Below are 20,820 nucleotides of genomic sequence, written 5' to 3'. Positions count from 1 at the left end.
CTGGGTGGTAGATAAATAGTAACAGAGACTCATGAAGAAATAAATGTTTGGAAATGACATGGTCAGATTGGCATTTTATGAAGGTAGTTTTGGCAGCCAAATGGTTAAAGACAAGACAAAAACAGACAAAAATAGATGCTGAAAGACAGGTTCAAGTAAAAGGTGATATTGAGCCAAAGCAGAGGAAGGAGATGAGGACATATATTTGAGAGATCATTTAGGAAGTGAAAGCAGTATGATGCGTGATTATCTGGATATTGAGGGGTGTGGGGTGGTGTGACAGAAGAGTCAGTTGACTCCCTAGGATGCCAATAACCTCAGTAACTATATAAATGGTGGTTTTTTAACTGGGAGATAAACAGCATGGGAGAGTGGACAGATTTAGGGATAAAGTGAGAATTCTATATACACTTTGATTCTGTAGAATATAAATTTTAGAAAGGACTAGTTAATATAAAGAAAATGAACAACAGTTTCATGATAAGAGTTATGGAACTCAGTGGGACATTTTAATTTTTGTTGCTAAAGACAGACTTGTGGATTAGCCCAGCCATGAAGTTTGAAAAAACTTCTCAGATTCTCCCAGTGGTTCTCTCACTTTCCTTCTAAAAGCTTTGGCATTTGCTCAATTTTGTAGTCATTTTTTAATCCAAATTTCTATTCTGTTATGCTCCATAGTCTGTATACCTTTTCCTTGATACAGTAACTCTAGTACCTGCTGTTTGTGTCTTTCCCCTGCCAATAACTGTCATCCCCCCCTTTTTTTCCTGGAAATAACCAGGTTACCAACCTACTATACCCAGCCACCTGGTCTCTTCTAACCATGAAGCTACAAAATGAGTCATAGCAAAACTCACTTTGAAGCCTCTTTTTAACTGGTGAAACCAGTATTGGTTAATTGTATTTTAGTGTACTTAGCTAGTATGAATTCAGTTATATTAAGGGTACTCATAATCATATCCAAGATACTGTATGTATGTATGTGTGTGTGTGTGTGTGTGTGTGTATACATTTATATGTACATATACACACACAGACAACATGCACACTCATACTCAATCAACGCTAATCTTTCAGGGGAAAACACCTTGGTGTCATCCTTGATTTCTCTCTTGTTTTCATTCCTCGCACTCAATAGCTGTAGGAATCCTGTTTCACCTACCTGCAAAACATATCCTGAATACCTCCATGCCTCCCCATCTCCTGATCCAAACCACCATCATCTTGTAGCCAGTTAAAATTAGTTTTGAAATGTTGCTATCAGTGATGTTTTCCCATGATGGCTATAAACCTAAAAGAATACATTAGAGATGAGAATGCAATTCTCAGAAATGATTTTTCTAATAAGACTATATCCCACAGAAGTAACAGAAACAAGGAAGTTCTGTATTGGCCTACCCTTTCATGGAGAACTTTCTAAGAAATTCTAATACTGAATCTAAAGGAGCTATATGAAGAATAAAAGGGAAAACTATTCCACTTTACTTTTTTCCATAATAACTTCTTGATAAAGAGAAAGAATGCAGGAAATAAATGGATTTATTTTGTCATAAATTATTCATATTAATTGCTACCTGGCATAATTTTTTTTGGATAACTACCAATATTTCTCTTTGTGCTAAAGTTAGCATATTTCACAACTATCCTCAGTACAGTATCTATCATGTGGAAATTTCAGATGTATCTAGTACGTGTGGGATCCTCTTCAACTCCTGCTCTTCCGTGTCAGTAGGAATATTTAGTTCTTACTGATTTCCCTAATACTTAACTTTTTCAATTGATGGTGAAAGATACCCTTCCATCTCTGCTCCCCCACATCTACCCCGGCATTGGTTTGCACATCTGGGCTGATCTGACAGGCTTTTTTTCCTTCCCTAAACCCATAATGTTAGGCCTCAAGTCATAACTGCTGCTCTAGCTTGAAAAATAGGACTTGTGGCTTTCAGGTTGAGGTTTCTATTTTCTGTTCTGATTCTAGATTATTCATTCTGCCCCCAAACTCTGGAACAGTACATGCAAATACATTTCTGTAACTAAACTGAATTTTCTAGATTTTTAGGAAATCACAGAATCGTTGAGAGGGTTTGAGAATAGAGAATTCTAATGTTTAAATATTTGTAGCATTTTTTTAATCCAAGCTAAAACATATTAGTTTATATATAGTAAAGTAATAGATGTACTAGTAATGTAACACTAATAGAAGCTATTCATTCCCCTGAGATAGTATAGAAATGGAGGAGGTTGATTCTACAAATGGAAAAGTATTATTCAGTATGAAAGGACCTACAACAAAGAAAGTCATTTTATTTAACCTGGCATTTCCCAAATTTATTTTAGGATACAACTCCTTTTTCTTGTAAGGAAATTTTTCAGCCTACTTTGGAAATACTGGTGAAAAGAAAGCAGATAGTTCAGTTCTAGTCCTGGCTCACACATTAATCAGCATTTTCATTCATTCAACAAACATGTATGGAGCGACTACTTTGTGGTAGTCACTGTTTGAGATGTTGTTGATATATTCAGGGAAAAAAAACAGAAGGCTCTGTCCTTCCAAGGATTATTTTCTGATCGGAGAGAAAGACAATAAACATAATCTGTAAGTAGTACAGTCACCAAGTGTTTTAGGCAAATATGGAGCAGGATCAGGGGGTCAGGAGTACAAGGGTTACAATTTTAAATAGTCATAATCTTGAGTAATCACTGAGCGTCTCTGTTTTCCTAATCTCTAAAATGAAGAAATTCAACTAACTTATTTCAAAGCCCTGCCAGAACTATAGGTTTCCTTTAAGGACCAAGAGCTGTCATATCCAAGTGTGTTACTGCTGGCTCATTAGCATCTTACCGAGCTTTTCTAATCACTTTAGCAGAAAAGGTTGGATATGAAAATTCAAAAAGTCTGTAAGTTTAATCATTTTTTAATACCCACAAAAGAACAAAGCATTCATTTTAAATGAATACCAAAAAAAAACCCAAACAAACAAAAAACAACAACAACAAAAACCCTTGATGGTCCCATTTTTAATCTGGCATGTACCTCAGTCCAGTATCAAGTAGATAGTGTTTGACTTAAGGGTAAGAAACCTCTGCAGTAAAGGTATGAATGGCTTTTAAGCAGATGTTAGCATGTCTGTATGAGTAATTTGCAGCAGTGTGCAGATTGTGCTACTGTTGTTGTAGTCTTTATGTAAATAGGAGGTCTGTGACTTGATGTTGAAATGACCTTCTAGACAGTATTCCATTGCTATATGCCTGAGCTTGTATCTCAGAATAATTAGAAGTTTTGACTTATACATCTTGGTATACAGTGTTTAAGTAAATTATAAATGTCTGAAAGTTTCCTGAAACTTTCTGTGTAGCTTTTTATCAGAGACAGACTGGAGTTTGGAAGGAGGGCTATGGACTGTGGTCCCAAGCCTTTGATTTTCAGCCCCTCATTTTTGGAATGAAAATTAGAATCTACTTTTCCAATTGCCCAGAAAATGATGGTATATTTTTATATTCTTCATCTTGAATAAGTAACTGTTTGTAATCATAGTCTTTGATACTTATTAAGTAGTATTTCATTCTTAAGGCATTTAGCTAAAAATTTCAAATAAACCCAATGTGTCCCTAAATATGATGGCATTCTCACTGACCTGTAGGAAAAGCTTAAAATACTATAATTAAAACTGAGAAGTTCCTATCACACAATGGGATGTTCTTCCAAGATGGTTTCTAAGTCAGATATCAGTATTTCTTTTCCTATGATGGTAGCCCAGTCCCAAGGTGAATGTGATTTGCCCAGAGACCTGCCCCTGCCCCCATCTGCACAGTGCTCACTTAGAAACACACCCACAGAGTGGAATAGTGGTTAGGAGAGATTGTTGAGAATCTCTGTCATTCTCCATCATGTTCCCTTTCTTACAAAGAACTGATGACAAAGCTTGCTTGTCTCTGGTAATTAGCAGCCTGAGAATGTTATCTACATGTGTGATATATGTATGAATAAGGAGGAATGGTAGGGACTACAAACACTCTCCAGATAAGTCTTTGTTTTGTTTTTCTGAAACAAAGTTGAAAACTATACCAGTCTTTTCTAAGCGTTATTGATTGCCAGCGAAGGTTTTGGAACTTACTAGGGGAACAGAATTGTCAGAGACCATCACTACAGAGATTCATTTTCTTTATTCCAAAGCTATCCTTTCACATTTTGAGGGTTCTTAGTATATTATTATCTCTTTGTAAGAACTTCTTTTTTTTTTTTTTACTGATACCTAAAGTAGGCATTCCAGTGACCCATTCCTGGGTCACTCAGTCAGTTGAGTGTCCAACTTTGGCTCAGGTCGTGATCTCATGATTCCTGAGTTCAAGCCACACATCAAGCTGTCTGCTGTCAGTGTAGAGCCTACTTCAGATTTTCTGTCCCTCTTTTTCTCTCCACCTCTCCCCTGCTTGCACTCTTTCAAAAATAAACATTGAATAAAATAATAAAGTAGGCATTCCAAAAGTACTTTTTTTGTTTGTTTTAATAACTCCCATTAGGACTTTTGCTAATCTGGGGTGCCTGGGTAGCTCAGTCATTTGGGCGTCTGACTCTTGATTTTAGTTTAGGTCATGGTCCCAGGGTCATGGGTTCGAGCCCCGCATCATGCTCCGCGCTGTGAGCATGGACCCTGCTTGAGATTCTTTCTTTCTCTGCCCCTTCCCCACTAGCGCATGTGTGTGTGTATGTGTGCACACGCACACATGCTCTCTTTCTAAATAAATATTTTTTAAAAAGACTTGTTTATTTGACATGCTTGACTTCATGATGTTTAGAAGAAGTTGCAGAAATTAATTTGTAGTAGGTACTTAAATTTTCATTCTTTAACTAAATATACTTTAAATATGGCTCAGGTGCACTTATTTGCCTTTCGTTGTCTTCTGATCAGAATTTTTAAAAAATGGTGTTTCAAATAAGTTAAAATGGCCCCCGCCATTTGATTAGGAACTTTTATTTTTTTAAGATACTATTTTTCCTTCTACTTCATTAATCAAAAGTCACTGAGAATTCTAATCCATAATTTCTCACCTTTAGCCATACTGACATTTTAGACTGGGTAATTCTTTGTTGTAGGGGCTATCCTGTCCACTGTACGGTGTCAGACAATGTTGCTCCCCTCCAGGAGGTACCAGTAGCACCAACCCAGACCAGATGTTTCCAGAGGGCAAAATTTTACCTTGTTGGGAGCAACTGTTCTGATATATGCGTAATACACGCTTCCAAAATCTTCGATGGATGTATAGCATGGGTTGTGTACGCTTTTCTTTTTAATCTGATTCTTTCCTATTCTGTTTATATTTTTTAAATGACTATAGGGTTTTTTTTTCTATTCAAGAAACTTTTAAAGAAAGAGAATATGAAAGCCTTCTGTGCCCACCATCAAGCCAGACCCTAATATTTTGAGGGGTGTACACAGTAATTGATCCATATGAGATATTTTTTTTTGTTATTGAACCTTCCAGATTTACACAAGACACTGTGTTAAAAAAAAAAATTTAATATATAGATCATTTTTTACCTTAAAAAGTGTTAAGTGTTACTTAAGAAGAATCATGGTTTAGAGGATGAGAAAGGAAAACCCTACGTTTAAGTAATAAAAAGGTTTGTTAAGGGCTTTCCTAAAATGCTGTGTTTCATAGATGTCTGCGCTTAAGGACTCCCTTAATTAAGGTAAAACGTTTTTAGTGGAAGAATACTGAACATTTGTAGAATTTGAGTAAAAAGTCTAGTCACTCTTGAAAAATAGAAAAAACTGTGCAATTTAGAATCTCCCCAAAGGGACAAACTTCCATACTTTGCTGGGTGAAATACTCCTGCATTTCTAGACCTGAGCTGCACAGGAACGAAGACCTTAGACCTAAAGTGAAACCACAGCCTGGCCTTGAGATGAGCCTGCGGCCACTGTGACAGTGTCCCCAGCCAGGTTCTGCACATCTCTGTGAGGGTTAACAGGGAAGGGGAATGGAAGTTAAGTAATTAACAGCTGGAGAAGGCATTCCATTCAAGTGTTCACACCTTCTTTACCTGTCCTCCTCTCCTAGGCCTTTAAGGAGGCTTTAGCTACAGTGCACATTCCTTCTCTATCCCAGCAGAGAACAGCCCTGCAGTTCCTCAAAAAATAAAAGCAGACAGACATCAGTGAATGCTGTTACACTAGCCTGAGGACAGACTTTTTGTTCCCTTGTGTCTCACACAGCTTTCCATTGGCTCCTGCTCTCCCACACCTCTATAGGATTAAGAAGTAAAACATTAGATTTAAGACTTGCTCACCAGGTTCCAACATTTTAGAACTAGGGGAAATTCTGAGAAATAAAAGTAACTTTAGGGACCCAAAAAGGTATAATTTATAGAGTAGATAATAAATGTAGAAGCTTATTACCCTAGCAACTAGAACTAATTTATAATAAGGAGTCAAAGAGTTGAAATTCATGGATGATGGAGGCTCTATGGAGTACTATTATGTAGTACTCAACATCTTTGGTAAAATTTGGCCTCTCAGACTTTACATAGTATTCTGAATCCCCATCTGTCAAGATGTTTTTCTTTGACTTTTTTTTTTTTAATGTTTATTTATTTTTGAAAGAGAGAGAGAGAGAGAGACCAAGTGTGAGCTGGGGAGGGCAGAGTGAGGGAGACACAGAATCCGAAACAGGCTCTAGGCTCCGAGCTGTCAGCACCTGGGGCTCGAACCCGAGAACCATGAGATCATGACCTGAACCAAAGTCAGATGTTCAACCGACTGAGCCACCCAGGCACCCCTTCTTTGACTTATTTATTGCCGTTCATCCATTCCGTCAACAAACATTTATTGCATATCTACTATGCACTAGACACTACAAATTATCTCCCTTTTTACCTTTCTTTACTTTTTTTTTTTTTTTTTTTGGTAGCATGGGGGTTGGAATTGTTACCTCCAGGTTCTTTTCTGTCGGTCAAAAGTTATCAGTCTTTTAGAGCGAGGAAGTCAGAGTTGCCTACAGTGTCAGTGTCCTCCAGAGCCAAGCAGAAGTTATACATGTTTATCTTTCTAGCACATTCATGAATATTCTCTCCTCTATCTATCTCCCTGGCAGCCAGTTAGTTCTGAGTCTTAATCTACTATAATGGAAACTTGGGGGAAAAGAATGAGAATTGAAAAGTATTTCCTCCTCCCCCCACCCCCAACTTTTCTACTAAATTGCTACAACCCTGTGTATTTGGGGGCTGGAGAACAAGAAGTCATATTTTACTAATTCTTACCAACGAATCCTTTTTATAATTATCACTTAACACCATGGTAGCCCCTGCAAAACCAAGGTAAGAAAGGTCTTAGGAGCTGGAAAGGGTGGAGCATTTGAAAGACAGAAGTTTTCAGTTCATTTGTTCACAGATGATTATTGAGGTCCTACCATGTACCAGGATGATGTGCCTAATACAGGGGTGCACTGATCTAGAGCAACCCCATCCCTTCACTTAATTGGGCTTCTCGTCTAATAGAGAAATTAGACCTTGAGTAAGAGCATAAAAACATTTGCCTTTTCCACAGTGTTGTGTGGGGCTCAGCTTTGGAGTGCCCTACAGAAGCATCTCTCCAGGCTGCCGACCCTGTTCAGTAAACATGAGGATGAGTAAGAGAATCTTAGGGCAAGGAGAAACGTCCATCTGCATTTTGGTGTGAATGTAATTATGGCATTCACCTTACACTGCTAGTTATTCTTCAAAAATATTACTCAAAGAAGCAAGAATTAAAGTTAAAAGTGCATATAAGAGGGTAAAGAGTGAAATATAGATTCTGTCTCAGAGACTATTTAAATATCTAGAAGATATTCAGTAGGGAGGCATGCCAGCCAGACAGAACCTGTAGCACAAAAGAGGAAGAGCTTTTTAGCAAATTCACTAATAACTGTTTCTTGTGAACTGTAATCATTTGCTATTTTGAAATGAAGATGGTTCCTCTTAAACTATTGAGCAGAAGTGATTACTGATACTTAAGGGTAGAAAAATGGAAATAAGAGTGTGGTGAGTTATAGGCATACTTGCTAGATTCCTTCAATGATTTGGTGATTTAAATGCTATGAATTTAAATGCTCAAGAGGGCTTGCCTATAAAATGGATGTCACTTGAAAACAGTTAAAAGTCAGTCATCAGATCATGGTATGTCAAATTTGTAATTTGAGGTGTTTCTCTTTTTCCCTCACTTTAGCTTGTCAAAATCCCTAAAAATGACCCCCCCAATGAAGTGCATACCTTTAACTTCTATTTGTCAAATGTGGGTAAGGACAACCCTCAGGGCAGTTTTGACTGCATCCAGCAAACATTTTCCAGGTAAGTACATGTCAAGGTATGCTGAAGGGAGAATACTTTTTCTTTGAGAGGTTTTTTTTTTTTTTTTTTTAATTAAACAATAAAATCTATAATAGCCATTCCATAAATGTTTATTGAATTGAATTATAGAGCTCATTTATTAAGAAATATTGAGCACCTATGTGCTACAAATTACATTTGTCACTGTGGATACAGTCATAAAAATTTTAAGATTCTTGCTCTCAGGGATTTTTTAAGGTATAGATTTTTTATCTATAAAACATTTTTTAATTCAAAACAAGTTTAAGCATTTTTTTAAAGTTTGTATTCACTGTATTTAAATAAGAGTGGCTTATAGTAATATTCAAGGGTAAAGGAGGGGAAAAAAATAAATACATATCCCTTTCTTTCTTGCCTGCACAAGCCTTGTTTTAAGATAGATTTTCAAACTTTTTTATGCTGCAACGTAATGGAAACTAGAAATTAACCCCAGGATAGCAGTCACTTCTAATTAAAAAGGGGAGGGGGGGGCAGGGAGGAAGACAAGAATATATACCCATATATATCCCAGGGTACCATGGAACCCTTATCTACTCAGGTCTTCTGTAAACAATAAGCTACTTGTTTGACTCTTCTTTGCTATGGTTGTTTCTGATTAAAGAATGTGCCCCTTGAGGAGGGGGAGTTTGTTCTGCCCATGGATAAAGACAAGGCCTTAGAACCCGCAACATCCCGAGAACATTGAAATTGGCCCAAAGTGCCCCAGGACATCATCCATGCCTATCTCTCCTCTGTGCAGTACTTGAAACTGTGTAAGCGCTTGCTGTGCGTGGGAGAGAGGAAAAGAAAGCTGTGTTCCAGGGGAGCATAGGAGTCAGAGATACAAAATAAGACACTTCACTGAAAGAGTTCTAAATTTCTCTTCCCATTTAGGGTACTAAATAACTTTCTATTCTATCTTAATATGCTATTTTCCCTGAGTATATGTTAATTTTGCTATATAAAAGTTGCCCACCTCAAACATATATTCTTTGGTATAAATTGTATATGTTACAAATTATCTAGATCTTTCTTTACTGTGCACTGTGATAGCTACTGGCTGTATGTAGCTATTTACATTTCAATTTATAAAAATGAAATAAAATCGACATTTTAGTTCTTTGCTCACATTTACCACATATTATAACTCAATAGCCACATGGCTCGTGGCTATCATAGTAGACAGCACAGATACAGAACATTGTCAACATTGCAGAAAGTGCTATAGGACAGCATTGTAAAAGATGACAGAAGCATCAAGTATGAGGGCCCTGAGTGATTGTATAGTTCAGCCCCTTCATTCCACAGATGACGATTTTACATTAGACAGGTGATTAGTTGATGACAAGGCTGAATGAGAACTGGGTTCTCCTGGTCCAGTGTCCTTTACATACCATAAGGCGCACTGATTTCTAATGGTGGTGCTATCACCTATTATGCTTGTCTTTAGAGAATTTTATTATAGTAAGAACACTTTGACCTCAAATTCAGCTAAATGTCCCATTAGGAATTCTGAGCAACAATCCCCTCTTCAAAACCAGTGATAGCATCATAGGTAATATGGTTTCTCCCTCAGATCATAAATACCCTGTGTATTTATTTCTACCTTGCTTGTTTGGAGAATTGAGTTAAAGTCACTTACAAAATGCTACATGATGCAGCAAGAGAAATGAAACGGTTATTGTGAGAAAATTGGGTCAAATACATTAGTATGATCCAAATGTGTTTTATAGAGTATGATCCAACTATGAAAGTGTTTAAGGTGCTTTATAAAATGGTCTTCTATGGGTATAAATTGAAATTTGCCACTATGAAAACAAAAGCACTGAAGCTTTCAGTTCTCACCCTGGCAAGCAAACTTTTTTATAATTTTGTTCCACCTTTTCTGTTGAATTGAATTTTTATTTTTCCCATGAATCTTGTCTCTCTTGTAGTTGTGCAGCCTCCTCTAGGGCAGAGGCTTCCTTATACCCCTTTTCTAGTCTTACTATGCTGGCTGAGCTCAAACTAAATGCTATAAGTAGATGTTCACAAAATAGATACTAACTAATCTCCTTTCTTTGTTTTTACATTTCCTTGAACCTCACTTTAATCATATCTAAAATGAGGAAATCCCAAAGTCAAAATTACCTTTAAAAAATTCCTTAAATCTCTCCATTCACAGGCCTCTTGAACAGTAATACACACTCTATTACAGGAAACAGTGAGCTAGGCTAGAGAAAGACTCTAGGAATGTTTACATGCGTATGTCAAAGTATTTAAACTTTTAAGGTAGCTCAGTTGAAAAGGGATGAGTGGACAGTTCTACAAGAGAGTACCCCTTCTTGCCTGCAGGGTTTAGCTCTACTGTGTTTTCATGTAATGATCTGGTTCTTACTTGGTATAAGCTGTAACTTCATCATGATTGGCAGTAGGTTCAGCTTATTCTCACTGTGTAAATTACTTAAATTATTTGGTGGGAGATGTTGAAATCCAAACTTCCTGTCACCAGATCTTCATACTGTAGTTTTTCTTCTCACTTATTCTTCTTCCCACTTTCTCTGAGAGTTAAACCTTCCTCCCTCCTTCCCTTCCCTTCACTGGTCTTTCAGCATTCAGACATGTGCTAGTCTGTCTCATAAAAAAGAAAATAAGAGCAAAAACAACCACCCTCCCACTCACTGTGTACCTCAAATCTGACTTCATTCCACACCATTCAGTGGAAACATGCACCCCCCAACAGGGCCTTGACCACTGGAGAAGAATCTATTGGATGCTTATTGGTTCCTATTGTTCTAGACTCATTGCCAGCATGTTACACTGTAGACCACTCTGGTTCTTGAAACATGCTATTCCAATGGCTTCCATGACACACTGTTCTTAGAGTTTCCCTCTACCTCTTCAGTTATACTTTTTCAGCCTCCTGTGGTCATCTTTTCATCTTCCTCTTGATTATTTTAAATGTTAGTGTTCTTCACAGTTGGTTCCCTCTTGAGACCTCGCCTTATTTCTTCAAAGTCATCATGTCCAACACTGAACTCATTTTCTCTCTTGTAGCTCTACCCCAGTGCCTCAATAAATAGCAGCTCCACACACCTAGTAGCCTAGGTATGATCTTTAACTTCTGTCTCTACCTGTGGCTAATCACTTATCAAATCCTGTCAATTCTGCTTCTCCTCACTGTCTGGACTCTCTTTACTGTTCTGCATTCACACTGCCCTACACTGGTTCAAGTTCTCACTTCTTGCCAGTAATCCTTCAGTAGACTTCTAACTGGTCTCCTGCATTCACTTTTGTGCCCCCTACCTCCCAATCTGTTCTTCATCCAGATTGATCTTTTTACAGTACAAATGAGATATTTTCTCTCCCCTGTTTTCAGCCCCTGGTTTTCTTGGAATAAAATCCAAAATCTATGCCATGACCTCCAAAGCCCTATATGACGTACTTCTCATGCCCTCTTCAGACTCATCTCTAATTGTCCTTTCCAACTCCCTTTGGCCAAACTGAAAACTTCCTCCACACTTCCCCCTGGGCCTGCACAGGTTGGTTATACTCCCAGAAAACTTCTGTCCTCCCTGCCCCTCCCCCTCCTTTCTAAAGGCATCACTTCCTTTTGAAAGCCTCCACCTTGCCCACAATCCTGATGAAGTACCTTCCTGGGGTTCCCTGTCTCTCCCCCCACCGCGCCCCCGTCCCAGCATCTATCACACTGTGTCATAATTTCTAGTGTGCTCATCCTTGTCACTCATTAGAGAGCTCCTTGAAGGAGGGACCACATCTGTCTTAGTCCCTGTCTCTTTCTGTCCCTCACACATTGCCTGGCATGCAGTCCCCGCCTAAAAAATATTTATGAGATGAAGGAACTGTTTTGTTTTGTTTTTTTAAATAGCATTTGTACAGTTACTCGCAATTTATAAAAATTTTATTAATCCTATTTCTTGACATCATAACAAATCTGCTTCCAAGTAAGTTTGGAAATAGACTATCAGAGCTATAGTGACATTTTTATTACTTCTATATTCCAGTCTGTTTTAAGGCCATAGCAATTTCTTTTTAAAATACCAGTATAACTGTTACCATGATCCCCTAATTTTGCCATAATACTTTGAAACAGAGCCATCTTCTAGGCCAGTGTTAATATGCATGATTTTTTAAATAAAAGTTTTCAAAAAAATATTTGCAAAAGCCTCTTGTCCAGAATGTTCTTCAATATTTGCCATACAAATAAGTCATCTTCTATAGAGATTTAACAAAATGGTAAATATGAAGGATACAAATGTTTAGGATCTTTGGGCTAATAAGAAATCCCAGTGTTGAACAATATTTTGGTCTTAAAATTAATTATCTTACTGAAAATAAAAAGCATTACAGTAGGTCTGTGTCTTCTAGTTAGTTCTAAAGCATGCATATTATGGTTTCTATAGGGGTAAACTAAACATTTTTCGTATCAGTGGTAGATAATTTTTTTTAAAAATGACAGAACTACAGTGCTCATTGAGACTCTGGTCTTCAACATAAATACTAATGTTTTTTCAGAATTTTACAGATTTGGTCTCTGAGAGTTCATTTTACCTGTTCTATTCAGATTATGAAAAAAAAGTGATATGAAATGAAGGAGAGAAATTTAAATATTTTAAATTTCAACATCTTAAGTTATTAATATTGGCTATTTCCAGATTGCAAAGCTATTATTTGGGCTGCTGATTTTAGGGTTATACAGCTCTCACTTGCTTTTAGTGTGCAAAATGAGGGATGTCTCTAACAAAGCCACTGTCTTACTTGACAGCTCTGGAGCCTCCCAGCTCAATTGCCTGGGATTCATACAAGATAAAATTACAGTGTGTGCAACGAATGACTCGTATCAGATGACACGAGAAAGAATGACCCAGGCAGAGGAGGAATCCCGCAACCGAAGCACAAAAGTTATCAAACCCGGTGGACCATATGTAGGTTTGTATAGATATCGTTCTCCTTCTCATTGAATTATTGGAATAATTCAAGACCACTGTAGGTAAATACTGGTAATATTAATTTAATTTTAACATAGAATTCGTTTCTAGAACATTTTAAATAACATGGTCAAAAATCATCTCTTCTCTTTACACTGATAGTAAGTTCAACAGGTAGAAAATCCTGAATCCTTTGTTAGCTGTTTGTTATTATTTCACAATACTGGGATTTGGCCATGTTACTTTTGAGGTTATAATAGTGGTACCATTGTGTTTTCTTTGACACTGGGTGATGTCATTTCAGTGATGGACAGTATAGGTCTTGTTTTGCATTGTAGGGTTATTTTTACAGTAAAATCCATTGGTAGAATTTCAGAGGATCTTTTGCACAAGGAATTTTTATTGCAAAGTATAAAATGTGCTTATAGCAAAGCATTAGGGTGATGCCTTTTTGGTACCTCAGTTGTGATGCCGTTTATGGTTTCTCATCCTCATGTATCCATTAATTAAGAGTCTGCCCCAGCCCCATCATCTTTATCATCAGCTCACACAAATATCCATCAGAATGAAGGGAAGTAGGACCAGACCAGCAAGATGAATCTCTCCTTTATGAGCAGTGACCCTAACAATTTTAAAGAGTTGATTGACAGTGACTATTAACAGTAATAGGGAGAATTATCAGGAGTGAAGAAGAGCTCTTTGAGGCTTTGGTCAGTTTAATGACATAAGTCACCATACATAAATGATGAAAGAATATTAATTTGGAAATGTAAGTGCACACAAAAAGAGTCTCTTGAATAACCAAATTCTTTAATTAACATCTTTCCATGGTTTGGTTTAATTTTACTTCTGCATTTTCCCATTGCTGACCCAGCTACAGTACATTCAGCTTTGAGAAGCTCCACTAGTGTCTTTAATAAGTATTTCTTTGGAACACAGCCAGTGCTCTTGGGACTTGGTGCTTAGCTTAGATACATTTAGTTTGGTTTAACAACAATTCATGGATTCCCCAGGTATCTGTACCCATGGGGCCCATTCCCAACCCACTAAGTTACCAGCAGTGAGATTTTTCACCTTCCCTTTCCTGCTGAGTGAGGTAACAACTTCCAACTTCCTTTCTTTCTCTTTATGCTCACAAGTAACTTAATTAACTTTCTCTGTAGTAGGCTAAATCTTAAATTGTTTTAAAAACACACACAATCTGGCACACTTAAGTACAAACTGTGAAATATTTTTCTACTCTGTCCAATACCACCATTTATAAACAGTGAGACAAATTTGTGTGTTTGACAAAGGAAAAGAAGACTGAAGCCATCAAAATGATTTTTTTTCCCTCTCAATGGAACTAGCTGAAAAACTTTACCTTGATTTGTTCCAAAGTCTGCAAATAAGCAGTGATTGTACCTTTCCATAGAATTATCCTTGGGTGTCCCCTCTGTTTGTGTGTTTGTTTGTTTTGATAGGGTCAGATACAGTTTATCTGCACAGCATGTTACACAGCAGAATTTTCAACACATAAAATCACATAAACCATACCCTTCAAGGAATTTTAGAACTTGCAGGGTTTCTTATAGGCATTACAGATAACTTACATACATTTTTTAGGAGTGACTACATAAAATTTGAGGTTATCTAAGCTTAAATTTGAACCAGATTACATCCATGCCATTCTCAGACAAGCTGGCCTCCCTCTGCACACACATATGTTTGCCCCACAGAGCCCTGTAGTGATATCTGCCAGCCTACGTGCTCCACTCTGCTTGTCCTCGGTGCCCCAGTGGCCCGCCAGCACAGTACAGTGTTCTTCTCTGGTCTTAAATCTTGTCATTAACATCCTCAGCTTTTTACTCTCTGGGTCAAATAACCCCAGCTCCTTTTAACTTTTCTTAAGATGGCCTGTATCCCAACTCTTTAATTATTTTTATTGCTCTCCTCTGCACTGCCTCCATTTCCTCACCTCAGAGTTCAAAACTTTTTAATTTTTTACTCTTCTTTGTTATGGTATATTTTGACCTTTTTCTTTTAATCTTATTCATTGCTAGTCCTTTACCATGTTTCTTTCTTTTAGGCAGCTCAGTTTGTGTCTTCCTGCCTTTTTCAGTACCTCCAAACTGACTCATTCATTACTTTGGAATGCTCATCATTCACCCTTCAATACTAACAGTACCCAGTACTTACGGAGTACTTGCTATGCAAAGACACTGGTTAGCAGAAGCTCACCTCTGCCACCTTAGAAGTACCTGCAGAACAAGGCTTCTTTCAACAGCGTCAGCCTGGGTGGAGGATAAATAGGAATAATGCTAGTCTCATTGAGGGGCTATGGTGGCACAGTGCCAGGACAGGCCTCTGGCAGCTGAATTGGGCCACAAGCTCAGTGTGAGAGGGTGAAGACTGCCCCTAGGGGTCACCTGGCCTCGTCACCCAAAAATATAAGCTTTTGCGACCCTCTTGTAGACTGAGCAAAACCAAAATCTATTTTGCCTGGAGAGGAGCAGGAGAGGCTTTAACCTAGAAAACATCATTAGTATTTCTTCAGAATATTTCCACTTCTAGTCATGACATTTATATCAGTGGTGAGCATTGTTGTGTTGTCATAATCCTTTCCCTTTGTTTAAAAAAAACAAAATCACTAATCACTGCTTCCATTTTACTAATAAGTCTGCTCACTGACTTGTACCTAAATTCTGAAATGTTATTGAATTGTAAATTGGTAATACATGCTAATACTTATTTAGGTTTATAAAATAACCCAACCAATCTAATTTCTAGGATTCTTTTTCCAATTTTCCCAACTTCTGCCTCATCCTGCTTATTTTTGATGATGTAGTACATGTTTGAATGACCTTCGACAGATCATTTAACATCTGTGGACCTTAATTTTCTCAGTTATTAGATAAGGGGTATTTGAACTGGATAACATCGAAAGTCCTTTGTAATTATAACATTTTTGACCATTACGAATATATATTTGAATAATAAACCTTTGGAAGAAGTGATCATAAATGCCAAATGTGGAGATGGTTTCCATTGCATTGGCTTATGTATTTAACCATGACAGTCACCCCGTCATCAAGGTCCTGCCAGTGTTTTTAAAGCATTGGGTCCGTGTTGCCAGGGCTTCTGATCAGGTTCCACAGAACAGAAAAACAACTACAGAAGATGACAGTCCCTGCTCTCTTTCTGATGTACTATTTTAACACCTTCCTTTCAGATTGTTTACTCACAGCCGTTAGACAAAGGGATAAATACTTTCACCATCTCATATTGAATGGAGAAGTTAGAAGTAGACTCCTTGTTATGAAACAGCAGTTCAGATATAGTCCCAGATTACCCAACTCTATCAGACCCACTGCTGCTGTTTATATAAGGAGCCTAGGGAATTGATTAGCAGTTGGGTCTGGGAAGAGAATTAAGTTCTCCCATGGGCTTTATTAAAAGAGCTTTTCTGAAGCAAATGTAAAGAAATAAAGCCTTTCTTCTGCACACTTTGAACTGACATTTTCTTGCTTTTCATTTTAGCATCTCAATTCTGTAACTACTTAGAGTACTGATGTTTTCTTCATCTGTAGCCTGTCCTACCTTGAACTAGAGGACTCCTTCCTGGTTAAATAGGCACAGATTGATGGGGCGGCAGTCTTTGTGTGAAACTCAGTAGCCTAGTGTGGCTCTGTTGTTCTTTTAGCATTTAAAAGAAATGGGTTACCCCACAAGTGGCTGTTCAAAGGGAAAACAGGGCATCTGGCTGGCTCAGTCAGTAGACCATGGAACACTTGATCTCAGGGTCCTGGGTTCAAGTCCCATTTTGGGCATAAAGCTTACATTAAAAAAAATAACAAGTAAAAAATAAATAAAGGAAAAATGAGATAAAGGTGAAGTGAGTGTACTAGGGGTAGGAGATTCATGTACCAGTGACAGCCTAGCATTAGGCCCCAGGTGAGACTCCACTGCTGTCATATCCCAGACCAGATTCTAATTTTTGGTCAAACATCATACCCATGCTCCTCTTAGAGAGCCTCCCTTATTTGTCTGCCCTATGCTTACTTCAGGGAGGGTCAGGGCAAACTCAGGAGACCTTGGGGCTTTCTGGAGACTGAGGATCGGAGGTGGGTCAGACATACAGAGGAGGTAGGGCAGCCTGGAAAACACTGGTAGTACTGTCACTTTTTGTTTTTATTTGCCTTCCTTGCTGGCTTGAATTCATTCTAAATGACCAATCATGGTGTGTGTGAGCCCAGCTAAAAAACATTCTCTGTCCACTCACCTCCCCAGAGAAGAGTGGTGAGCAGGGCTCCATAGTCAGCTTTGTTTGGTGAAGTATAAGCTAAACAGGTTACAAAGGGTAGGGTAGGAGTGTGGGATTTATAGCACTTCCTAAACTTTTGTGACCCTGGATTTTTTTCCCCACAAATTCCTATTCAAATTTCAAGGAACAGTAGTGTTTGTTAATACAATTATAACTAAGAAGTGGTAGATTGGAAGGTTTATGTTTGCTGTTTTAGAAATTTTAGTGTGTCTTCATATGCTAGCATCCTGGCAGTGTGGGAAAATACAGACCGCATTGATTCCGGCTTCTCTGCTGTCTACTTGCTCACTTGCTGTCATTCACATTGACATTTTGCTAGTCATCAAATACTGAATCAAGGTCTGCTAGTGGACAAAGCAGCCACAGCCCTGCCCATATGGAGTTTACAACCTAAGATGAAACAATGGCAGACATTGGGCATTTGTTCATAATGCCTTTCCCACAAAGAAGTACATGTAGGAAAACTTAGGTACTAATTAATAACAGAACCTTCCACATGTTAAGTGAGCACTTTACCGTTTGAGCTTATCCCATTGAAAGTCTCAGTTTTCTCATCTGTGAGTGGGACCATGCCTGTTTCATCAGGTTACTGTATTGTGAGATCTAATGAGTGTAAAGGTCTTAATATAGTGCTCCCCCACCACATAATTGGTTCATGATAAATATTAGCTCCCTGCCCATCTGACATTGATCTATCTCTAAGAAAAATACAGAAACCAAATCTAAATCTATCTCCAAAACTCTAATTGCACCTTAATAGCTTTTCTTATCACTGAGTAGTGCTCCTTTAATGTTGAGTTCTCTTGTTGTGCAATATTTTGATCTGATATTTACAATTTGTTATGTCCAGGCAGTAGGGAAATACAAAAGCCAGCGAGATCATTCACCCTTTCTCCTCTATTCTACGTAGGATTGTGTCAAACTAACAGCCCCTCTGGCCAGGCCTCAGGACCCCTGCATGGACAGAGTTACTATCAGTACTGCTCTTGCTCCATTAAGCTGTTTTCACCCCAGACTGCAGCACTTAAGAGACTGCTTTTGCTTATCTGCTGTTTCTAGTTGCTAGTCTTGTTCCTAATGCAGTTGTCCTACATTATATGTTATTAATATCCGCCCCCCAACCACATGGCATAGAGTTGGAGGTTCAGAGTGTATGAAAGGTGCTATAAGAGTCCACCTCAAAAATGATAAAATGAGGGTCTTACACAGCAGTTTAATTCTAATTTTTTCTTCAACAAGGAATTGTTACCAGGTTTTGTTTTTCTAGAAGGAAACATTTGCCACTTCTCAGTGTTAAGTTTAAGCAGAAAGTGGGTTAATTACCAAATGGCACTCGCCTGGCAGGAATGATGGGAAGGCCTCATTTTTACCATTTTCCGTTCCTCTAATTCACCTGTGTAGCTTCAGCCCTGCAGAGGAGGTATCTGCTTGTCTGGCCCTCTGAGATTTTTTGTTGGTTTTGGTTTTGTCTTTTGACCCCTAAAATTTGTTATGGCCTATTGAAAAGGAGTATGTCTTGTGGTTGCCCTTGTGAATGTTGACCCCAAATTATGTCTGACTCCCCTCTTTGTGGTCCCTGAATCTGTGAGATTAAGATAATTTTTCAGCTCAGCCAAAACTGTGTTCTTAGTGAGATACAACAGGTATTGCTCACATTTCACATTTGTTATATTCATTTCTGCCAAAGAAATGACATATAATATGTACATATAAGGTCAGTAAATAGCATGGGTAAGCATGGAAATTACTTTATTTGCACTTAACATGAACTACCTACCTACAACCTTAAAATTCCCAACCACTTGCTACAGTTTGTGTCACTAATTAATATCCATATGTAGCTAAATGGACAGAATGATTCTATATACATATTTATTCCAATAAATGCTTCTATCAAGACAATTTCAAATCCATAATCTTAGGCCATTTATTCAAAAAGCTTTCTGTTTGCATATCTCTTTAATGTAAAAACTGAAACAAAGTGGCCTATAATTCCCTCCAGAAATGAAGAAGTACCTGAATCAGAGTTGAGGAAACTGAGATGCTCATTATAATCTTACCCACAAATGTGTAACAATGTCATTTCCACTGGACTTTAGGGAAAAGAGTGCAAATTCGGAAAGCGCCTCAAGCTGTTTCAGATGCAGTGCCTGAGAGGAAACGGTCAACCCCCATGAATCCTGCAAATACGATTCGAAAGACTCACGGAGGCAGCAGTGTTTCTCAGCGTCCATATAGGGACAGGGTGATTCACTTACTGGCACTGAAGGCTTACAAGAAACCGGAGCTCCTGGCTCGACTGCAGAAAGATGGTGTCAATCAGAAAGACAAGAACTCCCTTGGAGCAATTCTGCAACAGGTGAGACATGCGGAGAGAGTTCCTTCTGTGCGCCTTCTTGTTGAGAAGTTCATTTCAGAAGGCTTGTTGTTAGTATTATTTAAGGTAGAGAAATTTCAGGATCATTTTGATCAATGGTATATGAATTATAACTCTTGAATATTAAGCCATCTTGTTTTAAACACCTAATGAAAAGCTCATTGAAATGTGGTCATTTATAGTAGGTCTTATAAGCTAGAAGCTTAAAAAAAGCTTTAAAAATGAAGTTTCAAGTCATTATCTTCATTTGGGTTAAACAAATTTTGCTCTGAAATTCCATTATAAAAGAAGTTTTTTTAAGCTTATTTATTTTTGAGAGAGAGAGAGAGAGAGAGAGGGAATGCACATGCAGGGGAGAGGGAGAGAGAGAAAATCTCAAGTAGACTCAGCACTGGCAGCGCAGAGCCCAGTGCGGGGCTTGAACTCATGAAGTGTGAGATCATGACCTGAGCCAAAATCAAGAGTCAGATGCCTAACCGACAGAGCCACCTGGGCACCCCAAAAAGGTAAGAAGTTTTTGTTGGCTGATTTTGGTCTTGGGTCACTAAAGTACTGCTGTAATTTTTATTGTTATATAGGTGAAGTTGTACAGTTTATTCTTATCAGTCTTTGGTTTGTATAAGCTAGAATATGTTTACCTACTAAATAGTTTCAAATGTGTCTTGCCCTGCATGCTTTTTACTCTACCTTTTTTTGCCACTGAGTGTGCTGAGATCATTCAGTTGTCTTTATTAAGGGATATGAATATGTAAAGTATTACCTTTGATCAATTACCTTATAATCACAAGCTTAAGTATTAAAGTAGGTCATAGGTTTTGTTGATGTCACTAGTTTGTCAAACTATAACTTGCTATATTTTTCATATTGA

General features: G+C 37.9%; 1 protein-coding gene across 1 annotated transcript in view; it reads left to right on the top strand.

Annotated features, from left to right (window-relative positions):
• The window catches only part of ELL2 (elongation factor for RNA polymerase II 2), a 70,941-nt gene that overhangs the window by 34,380 nt on the left and 15,741 nt on the right, over window positions 1-20,820 (top strand). Inside the window, exons 3-5 of the mRNA XM_027037620.2 lie at window positions 8,205-8,326; window positions 13,110-13,273; window positions 19,675-19,934. Coding sequence (XP_026893421.1) covers window positions 8,205-8,326; window positions 13,110-13,273; window positions 19,675-19,934 — 546 coding nt within the window. The remainder of the gene's footprint in view (window positions 1-8,204; window positions 8,327-13,109; window positions 13,274-19,674; window positions 19,935-20,820) is intronic.

The sequence above is a fragment of the Acinonyx jubatus genome, chromosome A1 (genome assembly GCF_027475565.1).
Source record: "Acinonyx jubatus isolate Ajub_Pintada_27869175 chromosome A1, VMU_Ajub_asm_v1.0, whole genome shotgun sequence".
NCBI classification, from domain to species: Eukaryota; Metazoa; Chordata; class Mammalia; order Carnivora; family Felidae; genus Acinonyx; species Acinonyx jubatus.
This window is presented reverse-complemented; position numbering and strand designations above follow the sequence as displayed.